The sequence below is a fragment of the Oncorhynchus kisutch genome, linkage group LG17, assembly GCF_002021735.2.
Source record: "Oncorhynchus kisutch isolate 150728-3 linkage group LG17, Okis_V2, whole genome shotgun sequence".
In the NCBI taxonomy this organism is placed as follows: domain Eukaryota; kingdom Metazoa; phylum Chordata; class Actinopteri; order Salmoniformes; family Salmonidae; genus Oncorhynchus; species Oncorhynchus kisutch.
The window spans coordinates 85734076-85748576 of NC_034190.2; the positions used below are offsets into that span (position 1 = coordinate 85734076).

The 14501-nt window shown below is 41.7% G+C and overlaps 1 protein-coding gene across 2 annotated transcripts in view; it reads left to right on the plus strand.

The window, feature by feature from the left end:
• fgd1 (FYVE, RhoGEF and PH domain containing 1) overlaps positions 1 to 14501 on the plus strand; it is a 141735-nt gene that overhangs the window by 27213 nt on the left and 100021 nt on the right. Inside the window, exon 1 of one of the 2 annotated variants that reach the window (XM_031794867.1) lies at positions 12507 to 13057. The exons of the other annotated variant lie outside the window; for it this stretch is intronic. Coding sequence (XP_031650727.1) covers positions 13000 to 13057 — 58 coding nt within the window. The 5' untranslated portion in view covers positions 12507 to 12999. Of the gene's footprint in view, positions 1 to 12506; positions 13058 to 14501 lie in introns of those variants that run through there. 2 annotated transcript variants of the gene reach the window in all.

Genomic DNA, 14501 nt, shown 5'->3' on the forward strand with positions numbered 1-14501 from the left:
AAATTCTTATTTTCAATAACAGCCAATGTGAACAGTGGGTTAACTGGCCTAGGAACAGTGGGTTAACTGGCCTAGGAACAGTGGGTTAACTGGCCTAGGAACAGTGGGTTAACTGGCCTAGGAACAGTGGGTTAACTGGCCTAGGAACAGTGGGTTAACTGGCCTAGGAACAGTGGGTTAACTGGCCTAGGAACAGTGGGTTAACTGGCCTAGGAACAGTGGGTTAACTGGCCTAGGAACAGTGGGTTGACTGGCCTAGGAACAGTGGGTTGACTGGCCTAGGAACAGTGGGTTGACTGGCCTAGGAACAGTGGGTTGACTGGCCTAGGAACAGTGGGTTGACTGGCCTAGGAACAGTGGGTTAACTGCCTGTGCAGAGGCAGAACGACAGATTTGTACCATGTCAGCTCAGGGGTTTGAACTTGAAACCTTCCAGTTACTAGTCCAATGCTCTTACCACTAGGCTACCCTGCCGCCCCGTATATACAGGTTGGAGAGGGGACTGTTATATACAGGTTGGAGAGGGGGACTGTTATATACAGGTTGGAGAGGGGACTGTTATACAGGTTGGAGAGGGGACTGTTATACAGGTTGGAGAGGGGACTGTTATATACAGGTTGGAGAGGGGACTGTTATATACAGGTTGGAGAGGGGGACTGTTATATACAGGTTGGAGAGGGGGACTGTTATACAGGTTGGAGAGGGGGACTGTTATATACAGGTTGGAGAGGGGACTGTTATATACAGGTTGGAGAGGGGGACTGTTATACAGGTTGGAGAGGGGGACTGTTATACAGGTTGGAGAGGGGGACTGTTATATACAGGTTGGAGAGGGGACTGTTATACAGGTTGGAGAGGGGACTGTTATATACAGGTTGGAGAGGGGACTGTTATATACAGGTTGGAGAGGGGGACTGTTATATACAGGTTGGAGAGGGGGACTGTTATACAGGTTGGAGAGGGGGACTGTTATATACAGGTTGGAGAGGGGACTGTTATATACAGGTTGGAGAGGGGGACTGTTATACAGGTTGGAGAGGGGGACTGTTATATACAGGTTGGAGAGGGGACTGTTATATACAGGTTGGAGAGGGGACTGTTATACAGGTTGGAGAGGGGACTGTTATACAGGTTGGAGAGGGGACTGTTATACAGGTTGGAGAGGGGACTGTTATATACAGGTTGGAGAGGGGACTGTTATATACAGGTTGGAGAGGGGACTGTTATACAGGTTGGAGAGGGGACTGTTATACAGGTTGGAGAGGGGACTGTTATATACAGGAAGCTGTCTTCCAATTACCACTGAAGGCTTCATCCCAAATCACACCCTATTCCCTATATATAGTGCAGGGCCCTGTGCAAAAGTAGTGCACTATATATACATTTGGACACCATTTGGGAGCCTTAATTAACACTCATATAACACTCATATAACAAACAGGTCCTGTGTGCCTCAGTTGGTAGAGCATGACGCTTGCAACCCCAGGGTTGTGGGTTTGTTTCCCACGCCGACCAGTATGAAAATATATACACTCACTACTGTAAGTTGATCTGGATAAGAGCATCTACTAAATTAGCTAAAATGTCAACCGTGTAGCAGCCATACTATCTTTAGGTCTATGTTATGGATGTCGAAGATGGTTGAACTTACATTCCGATCAGTTCTCTCCCTGCATTCCAGTCCGCACACACACCACGGGACAAGAATAGATGAGACTCAATGACAGGGCCTAAATGTAGCCCTGAATCCAACCCCTGACCCTTACGCCATTCACTATAGATGGGAATCTAAAGGCTCTTGAGATCCATCAGTGTTATATGTATATATATAAATATTGAACAAGTAATGTCGGAGCGCCATAGATGTAGATACAGTAGAATAGAATACAGTATATACATATGAGATGAGTAATACATAGACGTAGATACAGTAGAATAGAATACAGTATATACATATGAGATGAGTAATACATAGACGTAGATACAGTAGAATAGAATACAGTATATACATATGAGATGAGTAATGCATAGACGTAGATACAGTAGATAGTATAGAATACAGTATCTACATATGAGATGAGTAATACATAGACGTAGATACAGTAGAATAGAATACAGTATATACATATGAGATGAGTAATACATAGACTAATATACAGTAGATAGTATAGAATACAGTATCTACATATGAGATGAGTAATACATAGACGTAGATACAGTAGAATAGAATACAATATTTACATATGAGATGAGTAATACATAGACGTAGATACAGTAGAATAGAATACAGTATATACATATGAGATGAGTAATACATAGACTAATATACAGTAGATAGTATAGAATACAGTATCTACATATGAGATGAGTAATACATAGACGTAGATACAGTAGAATAGAATACAGTATATACATATGAGATGAGTAATACATAGACTAATATACAGTAGATAGTATAGAATACAGTATCTACATATGAGCTGAGTAATACATAGACGTAGATACAGTAGAATAGAATACAGTATATACATATGAGATGAGTAATACATAGACTAATATACAGTAGATAGTATAGAATACAGTATCTACATATGAGATGAGTAATACATAGACGTAGATACAGTAGAATAGAATACAATATTTACATATGAGATGAGTAATACATAGACGTAGATACAGTAGAATAGAATACAGTATATACATATGAGATGAGTAATACATAGACTAATATACAGTAGATAGTATAGAATACAGTATCTACATATGAGATGAGTAATACATAGACGTAGATACAGTAGAATAGAATACAGTATATACATATGAGATGAGTAATACATAGACTAATATACAGTAGATAGTATAGAATACAGTATCTACATATGAGATGAGTAATACATAGACGTAGATACAGTAGAATAGAATACAGTATATACATATGAGATGAGTAATACATAGACTAATATACAGTAGATAGTATAGAATACAGTATCTACATATGAGATGAGTAATACATAGACGTAGATACAGTAGAATAGAATACAATATTTACATATGAGATGAGTAATACATAGACGTAGATACAGTAGAATAGAATACAGTATATACATATGAGATGAGTAATACATAGACTAATATACAGTAGATAGTATAGAATACAGTATCTACATATGAGATGAGTAATACATAGACGTAGATACAGTAGAATAGAATACAGTATATACATATGAGATGAGTAATACATAGACTAATATACAGTAGATAGTATAGAATACAGTATCTACATATGAGATGAGTAATACATAGACGTAGATACAGTAGAATAGAATACAGTATATACATATGAGATGAGTAATACATAGACGTAGATACAGTAGAATAGAATACAGTATATACATATGAGATGAGTAATACATAGACGTAGATACAGTAGAATAGAACACAGTATATACATATGAGATGAGTAATACATAGACGTAGATACAGTAGAATAGAATACGGTATATACATATGAGATGAGTAATACATAGACGTAGATACAGTAGAATAGAATACAGTATTTACATATGAGATGAGTAATACATAGACGTAGATACAGTAGAATAGAATACAGTATATACATATGAGATGAGTAATACATAGATGTAGATAGTATAGAATACAATATTTACATATGAGATGAGTAATACATAGATGTAGATACAGTAGAATAGAACACAGTATATACATATGAGATGAGTAATACATAGACGTAGATACAGTAGAATAGAATACAGTATATACATATGAGATGAGTAATACATAGACGTAGATACAGTAGAATAGAATACAGTATATACATATGAGATGAGTAATACATAGACGTAGATACAGTAGAATAGAATACAGTATTTACATATGAGATGAGTAATACATAGACGTAGATACAGTAGAATAGAATACAGTATTTACATATGAGATGAGTAATACATAGACTAAGATACAGTAGATAGTATAGAATACAGTATATACATATGAGATGAGTAATACATAGATGTAGATACAGTAGAATAGAATACAGTATATACATATGAGATGAGTAATGCATAGACGTAGATACAGTAGAATAGAATACAGTATATACATATGAGATGAGTAATACATAGACTAATATACAGTAGATAGTATAGAATACAGTATATACATATGAGATGAGTAATGCATAGACGTAGATACAGTAGAATAGAATACAGTATATACATATGAGATGAGTAATACATAGACTAATATACAGTAGATAGTATAGAATACAGTATCTACATATGAGATGAGTAATACATAGACGTAGATACAGTAGAATAGAATACAGTATTTACATATGAGATGAGTAATGCATAGACGTAGATACAGTAGAATAGAATACAGTATTTACATATGAGATGAGTAATACATAGACGTAGATACAGTAGAATAGAATACAGTATTTACATATGAGATGAGTAATACATAGACGTAGATACAGTAGAATAGAATACAGTATTTACATATGAGATGAGTAATACATAGACTAATATACAGTAGATAGTATAGAATACAGTATTTACATATGAGATGAGTAATACATAGATGTAGATACAGTAGATAGTACAGAATACAGTATTTACATATGAGATGAGTAATACATAGATGTAGATACAGTAGATAGTATAGAATACAGTATTTACATATGAGATGAGTAATACATAGATGTAGATACAGTAGATAGTATAGAATACAGTATATACATATGAGATGAGTAATACATAGACGTAGATACAGTAGATAGTATAGAATACAGTATTTACATATGAGATGAGTAATACATAGATGTAGATAGTATAGAATACAGTATTTACATATGAGATGAGTAATACATAGATGTAGATAGTATAGAATACAGTATATACATATGAGATGAGTAATACATAGATGTAGATACAGTAGAATAGAACACAGTATATACATATGAGATGAGTAATGCATAGACGTAGATACAGTAGAATAGAATACAGTATATACATATGAGATGAGTAATACATAGATGTAGATACAGTAGAATAGAACACAGTATATACATATGAGATGAGTAATACATAGATGTAGATACAGTAGAATAGAATACAATATTTACATATGAGATGAGTAATACATAGACGTAGATACAGTAGATAGTATAGAATACAATATTTACATATGAGATGAGTAATGCATAGACGTAGATACAGTAGATAGTATAGAATACAGTATTTACATATGAGATGAGTAATACATATATGTAGATAGTATAGAATACAGTAAATACATATGAGATGAGTAATACATAGATGTAGATACAGTAGAATAGAACACAGTATATACATATGAGATGAGTAATACATAGACGTAGATACAGTAGAATAGAACACAGTATATACATATGAGATGAGTAATGCATAGACGTAGATACAGTAGAATAGAATACAGTATTTACATATGAGATGAGTAATACATAGATGTAGATACAGTAGAATAGAATACAATATTTACATATGAGATGAGTAATACATAGATGTAGATACAGTAGAATAGAATACAATATTTACATATGAGATGAGTAATACATAGACGTAGATACAGTAGATAGTATAGAATACAGTATTTACATATGAGATGAGTAATGCAAAATATGTACACATTGTTAAAGTGACGCAATATTGGCTAGTGTCCAGATCAACACTGGACACGAGGGATATTTTAAACCTACAATTTCAAGGTTTACTTTTGTTCCGATGGTCTGTAACAAAATGTAATGTGCCAATATTGTGTTGATGCGTCCTTGACGTGTTTCACACACTTCCATGAGCTTTCATGGAAAAAATATAAATGAGGTCCTTACAGCATGTATATTTATCGTACATCTTTAGCCTTACGGATTTGTCAAAATAGGGGCAGAACGACAGATATTTTACCTTGTCAGCTCGGTGATTCGATCTAGTAACCTTTCGGTTACTGGCCCAATGCTCAATACACTAGGCTACCCTGCCGCCCCAAAATGCACGGCCCCATGTTGCAAGGATCTGTACACAATTCCTGGACGCTGAAAATGTCCCAGTTCTTCCATGGTCTGCATACTCACCAGACATGTCACCCATTGAGCATGTTCGGGATGCTCTGGATTGACATGTACGACAGTGTATTCCAGTTCCCGCCAATAGACAGTAACTTCGCAGAGCCATCAAAGAGGAGTGGGACAAATAAAAAATAAAAAATCTAATTTAATGAAGCAAGTCAGTTAAGAAGAAATTCTTACTTACAATGATGGCCTACACCGGCCCAATTGTGTGCTGCCCTGTGGGACTCCCAATCACGGCCGGTTCTGATACAGCCTGGATTCGAACCAGGGTGTCTGTAGTGACGCCTCTAGTAATGAGATGCAGAGCCTTAGGCCGCTGCGCCACTCGGGAGCCCTATATCATTGGACTGTGCGTAAACAGACAATAAACTGTTGTTGTATATTTGTTGTTTACACACAGTCCTGGTTCAGCTCAGCATGTGGTCATTCTTAGTTTGATTATTAGTTTGACATTTTAACATACAATTATTTGTTTAATAGTTTTTTTAATTTTTTTACCCCCTATTTATTTTTCTCCCCAATTTCGTGATATCCAATTACGATCCAATTACGATCTTGTCTCATCGCTGCAACTCCCCAATGGGATTGGGAGAGGCGAAGGTCGACTCATGCGTCCTCCGAAACATGACCCGCAAAACTGCGCTTCTTAACACCCACCCGCTCACACGACTGGCCTGTTTCTCGACTGAATGATCTGAACCTAGGATTACAGTTTCTCACACGACTGGCCTGTTTCTCGACTGAATGATCTGAACCTAGGATTACAGTTTCTCACACGACTGGCCGGTTTCTCGACTGAATGATCTGAAACTAGGATTACAGTTTCCCACACGACTGACCTGTTTCTCGACTGAATGATCTGAACCTAGGATTACAGTTTCTCACACGACTGGCCGGTTTCTCGACTGAATGATCTGAACCTAGGATTACAGTTTCCCACACGACTGACCTGTTTCTCGACTGAATGATCTGAACCTAGGATTACAGTTTCTCACACGACTGGCCGGTTTCTCGACTGAATGATCTGAACCTAGGATTACAGTTTCCCACACGACTGACCTGTTTCTCGACTGAATGATCTGAACCTAGGATTACAGTTTCTCACACGACTGGCCTGTTTCTCGACTGAATGATCTGAACCTAGGATTACAGTTTCTCACACGACTGGCCGGTTTCTCGACTGAATGATCTGAAACTAGGATTACAGTTTCCCACACGACTGACCTGTTTCTCGACTGAATGATCTGAACCTAGGATTACAGTTTCTCACACGACTGGCCGGTTTCTCGACTGAATGATCTGAACCTAGGATTACAGTTTCCCACACGACTGACCTGTTTCTCGACTGAATGATCTGAACCTAGGATTACAGTTTCTCACACGACTGGCCGGTTTCTCGACTGAATGATCTGAACCTAGGATTACAGTTTCCCACACGACTGACCTGTTTCTCGACTGAATGATCTGAACCTAGGATTACAGTTTCTCACACGACTGGCCTGTTTCTCGACTGAATGATCTGAAACTAGGATTACAGTTTCTCACACAACTGGCCGGTTTCTCGACTGAATGATCTGAATTTAGGATTACAGTTTCCCACACGACTGACCTGTTTCTCGACTGAATGATCTGAACCTAGGATTACAGTTTCTCACACGACTGGCCGGTTTCTCGACTGAATGATCTGAACCTAGGATTACAGTTTCTCACACGACTGGCCGGTTTCTCGACTGAATGATCTGAACCTAGGATTACAGTTCCTCCGCAACTACAGTTGAAGTCGGAAGTTTACATACACTTATGTTGGAGTCAGTTTTTCAACCACTCCACAAATGTCTTGTAAACAAACTATAGTTTTGGCAAGTCGGTTAGGACATCTACTTTGAGCATGACATGACACAAGTCATTTTTCCAACAATTGTTTACAGACAGATTATTTCACTTATAATTCACTGGATCACAATTCCAGTGGGTCAGAAGATTACACACACTAAGTTGACTGTGCCTTTAAACAGCTTGGAAAATTCCAGAAAATTATGTCATGGCTTTAGAAGCTTCTGATAGGCTAATTGACATCATTTGAGTTAATTGGAGGTGTACTTGTGGATATATTTCAAGGCCGATCTTCAAACTCAGTGACTCTTTGCTTGACATCATGTGGAAATCAAAATAAATGAAAAAAGAAAACTCCACAAGTCTGGTTCATCCTTGGGAGCAATTTCCAAACACCTGAAGGTTCCACGTTCATCTGTACAAACAATAGTATGCAAGTATAAACACCATGGGACCACGCAGCCGTCATACCGCTCAGGAAGGAGACGCATTCTGTCTTCTAGAGATGAACGTACTTTGGTGCGAGAAGTGCAAATCAATCCCAGAACAACAGCAAAGGACCTTGTGAAGATGCTGGAAGAAACAGGTATATAAGTATCTATATCCACAGTGAAACAAGTCCTATATCGACATAACCTGAAAGGCCGCTTAGTACGGAAGAAGCCACTGCTCCAAAACCGCCATAAAAAAGACAAACTACGGTTTGCAAATGCACATGGGGACAAAGATCATATTTTTTGGAGAAATGTCCTCTGGTCTGATGAAACAAAAATAGAACTGTTTGGCCATAATGACCATTGTTATGTTTGGAGGAAAAGGGGGATGCTTGCAAGCCGAAGAACACCATCCCAACCGTGAAGCACGAGGGTGGCAGCATCATGTTGTGGGGGTGTTTTGCTGCAGGAGGGACTGGTGCACTTCACAAAATAGATGGCATCATGAGGTAAGAAAATGATGTGTTGATATATTGAAGCAACATCTCAAGACATCAGTCAGGAAGTTAAAGCTTGGCCGCAAATGGGACTTCCAAATGGACAATGACCCCAAGCATACTTCCAAAGTTGTGGCAAAATGGCTTTAATGACAACAAAGTCAAGGTATTGGAGTGGGCATGACCTCAATCCTATAGAACATTTGAAGGTAGAACTGAAAAAGCGTGTGCTAGCAAGGAGGCCTACAAACCTGACTCAGTTACACCAGCTCTGTCAGGAGGAATGGGCCAAAATTCACCCAACTTATTGTGGGAAGCTTGTGGAAGGCTACCCAAAACGTTTGACACAAGTTAAACAATTTAAAGGCAATGCTACCAAATACTAATTGAGTGTATGGAAACTTCTGGCCCACTGGGAATGTGATGAAAGAAATAAAAGCTGAAATAAATAATTCTCTCTGCTATTATTCTGACATTTCACATTCTTAAAATAAAGTGGTGATCCTAACTGACCTAAAACAGGGCATTTTTACTCTGATTAAATGTCAGGAATTGTGAAAAATCCAGTCCATTTACCGATATCTGAACAAGAGAGACTCATCGAAATTGCAACAAGAAAATGTTATTTAATCAGAAGCCACAGCCAGATGCCTGGATTGGGTTGCGCTCAGAGTGTCCTGCCTTGGCAAATCGCGCTGTTAAGAAACTGATGCCCTTTGCAACCACGTACCTATGTGAGAGTGGATTTTCGGCCCTCACTAGCATGAAAACTAAATACAGGCACAGACTGTGTGTGGAAAATGATTTAAGACTGAGACTCTCTCCAATACAACCCAACATTGCAGAGTTACCTGCATCCTTTCAAGCACACCCTTCTCATTAACCTGTGGTGAGTTATTCACAATTTGATGAACAAATAAGGTTTTATATGTAAGATGGTTAAATAAACAGCAAAGTATTGATTATTATTATATTATTATTTGTGCCCTGGTCCTATAAGAGCTCATTGTCACTTCCCACGAGCCGGGTTGTGACAAACTCACACTCATTCTTATGTTTAATAAATGTGTTGTATAGTGTGTGTGTGGGAGGCTTACAATGATGGCAAAAAACAACATTTGGGAGTGAGCTGACCCTGGTGCAAGAGGGGGTACAGCTGGAGGCTGAATGTTTGAAGGGGTACGGGCCTATAAAAAGTTTGGGAACCACTGCTGTAGACGATTCTGTGCTTCCAACTTTGTGACAATAGTTTGGGGAAGGCCCTTTTCCTGTTTCAGCATGACAATGCCCCCGTGCACAAAGCGTGGTCCATAAAGATATGGTTTGTCGAGATCTGTGTGGAAGAACTTGACTGGCCTGCACAGAGCTCTGACCTCAACCCCATCGAACACCTTTGAGATTAATTTGAACGCCGACTGCGAGCCAGGTCTAATCGCCCAACATCAGTGCCCGACCTCGCTCAAATTCTGAGCGACAACGAAGTGATCAAATTAATATCCAGCACCTGTATAAGGGTGTCCATTTGGGGGACAGACCATGCCTAAAGATTTTAAGGTTTATTTAAAGCCAATCACATTATGTCCTTATGACATACATAGTAATTGAGATGGGTACTGTGATTGTGTTAGGGTTGTAGTGGGTTTAAAAGGGTTTGTTCACTGGCCACCCTTCATAGCCTGGTTCCTCTCTAGGTTTCTTCCTAGGTTTTGGCCTTCCTAGGGAGTTTTTCCTAGCCACCGTGCTTCTACACCTGCATTGCTTGCTCTTTGGGGGTTTTAGGCTGGGTTTCTTTACAGCACGTTGAGATATCAGCTGATGTACGAAGGGCTTTATCAATAAATTGGATTGAAATTTGATCGATGCGTAGTTGTTGTGAAGCATCCTGTTGCCCTTCTGTAGAGCAGTGACAGCAAATCAGATGTATTTGGCAGGCACGGTCACAGCTTATGGCAGATTAAATTCTGTGTGTGGGTGTGTGTGGGGGGGTTGTGTTGTGTGTGTGTGGGGGGGGGGGGTTGTGTGTGTGTGTGTTTGTTTATTACCATTTGTGTTAGTTTATATTCGTGTCTACAGTACAATTGGCTATGTGTGTGTGAGTGTGTTCGTCTCTCTGTGTTTGTCTTAATCTTAGCATGGTGTTGCATGTTCCGTTGTCTTATTGTGTGTGTGTGTGTGGTGACAGTGGGCAGATGGCGCTCTGTCTGGGGAAATCAGAGGGTAAATCTCTCCATTTAGTGGCTGTAGAGAGAGTCAGGGCTGGAGGGATGGAGGGGAGAGCTGCTCACTCAGCACCCCCAGCAGGGTGACCTGACACGGGCCAAGGAGAGGGAGGAGGGCGGGAGGGGAGAGCTGCTCACACAGCACCCCCAGCAGGGTGACCTGACACGGGCCATGGAGAGGGTGGAGGAGGAGAAGCCCTATAATTCCTACTCTCTATGACAGCCACACACACACACACACACAGAAAGCCTGTCGTACAGTATTTTGATATTGGATGTTATATATCAGAATGTCATAAATCAGGGTCCCCCCCCCCCCAATCTGTTAGTTATTAATAAGCATCATTTTCAATTGTAGCACGATTGAAATCTTGCTCGCCAATGAGACCTATAGTTCATCTAGAACAATAGTGGCATGATGGAGCAGCATGTCTGTCTAACGGGTGTTGTGTTCCGACCGCAGAGAACCAAACTGATATACTGTACCTCAAATGTGTTGTCAAGGAAACGGAGATAGATGAAGGGAGGATTTCAGAGTGAGATAGATGGAAGGAGGATTTCAGAGTGAGATAGATGGAGGGAGGATGTCAGAGTGAGATAGACGAAGGGAGGATTTTAGAGTGAGATAGATGAAGGGAGGATTTCAGAGTGAGATAGACGAAGGGAGGATTTTAGAGTGAGATAGATGAAGGGAGGATGTCAGAGTGAGATAGATGGAGGGAGGATGTCCGAGTGAGATAGATGGAGGGAGGATGTTAGAGTGAGATAGATGGAGGGAGGATGTCAGAGTGAGATAGATGGAGGGAGGATGTTAGAGTGAGATAGATGGAGGGAGGATGTCAGAGTGAGATAGATGGAGGGAGGATGTCAGAGTGAGATAGATGGAGGGAGGATATCAGAGTGAGCTAGAGGGAGGGAGAGACCGGAGGGGTGTGAGAGAGGAAAGGATGAAAGGGAAGGAGGCTCTGCTGAGGCTGGGGTCATATCCCATCTAAAACGGGGCTGACAATACGATGCTGCGCTCTGGTGCTCTGTGTCACAGCAGCGGAGAGGAGAGAGAGAGAGGGGTGGGGGGGCCACACAGCAGCAGAGAGGAGAGAGAGAGAGAGGGGTGGGGGGGCCACACAGCAGCAGAGAGGAGAGAGAGAGGGGTGGGGGGCCACACAGCAGCGGAGAGGAGAGAGAGGGGTGGGGGGGCCACACAGCAGCAGAGAGTAGAGAAAGGGGTGGGGGGGGGCACACAGCAGCAGAGAGGAGAGAGAGGGGTGGGGGGCCACACAGCAGAGGAGAGGAGAGAGAGAGAGGGGTGGGGGGGCCACACAGCAGAGAAGAGGAGAGAGAGAGAGGGGTGGGGGGGGGCCACACAGCAGAGGAGAGGAGAGAGAGAGAGGGGTGGGGGAGCCACACAGCAGCGCAAGATCTTAGTTTATTATCCGTTGAGACTTGTTTTTTTTGTTTTTTTGTACAATTACCTTCATTGATGGAGTTTCATGCGCCACATTTGCAACACTATAGATTAGAAAGGCTGTCGTGTCGTTTTACGAGTACCCCTTGTCGCCAAGAGGAAAAATCTTTCGGGTGCTTGATGGTACTAATAGCATTCCTGCGGTTGCCACTAGTGAGCAGAGGATGCTGCTGCTGCCTGACGACGCTCTGACGACCAGGGAGGGCAATCCCGACAGCCTTACCACACTCTCAACCGTTTAACCTACATTATCTAACCTATATATTTTTGTGTAGTCTGGCTGTCTGTTCCTCGGCGGCGCACAGAACAGCCAAGGATTGCTTTAGGAATATGAATACAGCCGTAACTGTGTGGCTCGGTCCCATCGTCTAGGTTCTTATTCCGTCGCGATTGGGGGAATTCTGTCTCCCGTTCGTTTTCTTTAATGACTGGATTTGTGTTTTGCTGCGCGATGTACATGGATAAAACCAGTGTGCTCCGGGGTAAGTCAATATGGATTCGTTTATTCGCCGTCATCCGTGGTGCCCGTGCATGATCTGTTTGTTCCCGTGAAATAGCGCAGTTAATGATCGGAGACCAGCATATCCGCAGTGGATGTGTGCTAGCCTGCATGTAGTAATGCATCGAGGTCGCGCTTGTCCCCCAGACAGATGGAAGAGCAGGGAGCATAGCCATCCATCCACCCACATCACTACAGGTGATGTGATGTTTGCAGCAGGCAGCAGTGAAAACTGTGTCAATGATTTATTGACTGCATACATTCATTTATAATGTGGGAAGTAATCTATTGTTAGTAACCTACAATGTGCAAGTGGACATATTTGGATTAAATGACATGGCTGTGTGATCAAAATGTTGGTTGTATCCATTCAAGGACAATCATCCAGGACACAATGAATGGGGTAACACTGGGTAATGCTATTAGTGAAAAAAGGATGTAAGAAATGGGCTATGACAAGCTGCACATTAGCTCAATACTCTATAGTAAAACACACCGTGCTGTGTCTTTCAAATGGAATTCTAGGCTTCTATGTATGTATGTTGGTCTCAGGCTGGTCTCAGGCTGGTCTCAGGCAGATATCAGTCTGGTCTCAGGCTGGTCTCAGGCTGGTCTTAGGCTGGTCTCAGGCTGGTATCAGGCTGGTCTCAGGCTGGTCTCAGGCTGGTCTCAGGCTGGTATTAGGCTGGTCTCAGGCTGGTATTAGGCTGGTATCAGGCTGGTCTCAGGCTGGTCTCAGGCTGGTCTCAGGCTGGTGTCAGGCAGATATCAGGCTGGTCTCAGGCTGGTCTCAGGCAGATATCAGGCTGGTCTCAGGCAGATATCAAGCTGGTCTCAGGCTGGTCTAAGGCAGATATCAAGCTGGTCTCAGGCTGGTATTAGGCTGGTCTCAGGCTGGTCTCAGGCTGGTCTCAAGCTGGTCTCAGGCTGGTCTCAGGCAGATATCAGTCTGGTCTCAGGCTGGTCTCAGGCTGGTCTTAGGCTGGTCTCAGGCTGGTCTCAGGCTGGTCTCAGGCTGGTCTCAGGCTGGTATTAGGCTGGTCTCAGGCTGGTATTAGGCTGGTATCAGGCTGGTCTCAGGCTGGTATCAGGCTGGTCTCAGGCTGGTCTCAGGCTGGTCTCAGGCAGATATCAGGCTGGTCTCAGGCTGGTCTCAGGCAGATATCAGGCTGGTCTCAGGCAGATATCAAGCTGGTCTCAGGCTGGTCTAAGGCAGATATCAAGCTGGTCTCAGGCTGGTATTAGGCTGGTCTCAGGCTGGTCTCAGGCTGGTCTCAAGCTGGTCTCAGGCTGGTCTCAGGCAGATATCAGTCTGGTCTCAGGCTGGTCTCAGGCTGGTCTCAGGCAGATATCAGGCTGGTATCAGGCTGGTATCAGGCTGTTCTCAGGCTGGTATCAGGCTGGTATTAGGCTGGTCTCAGGCTGGT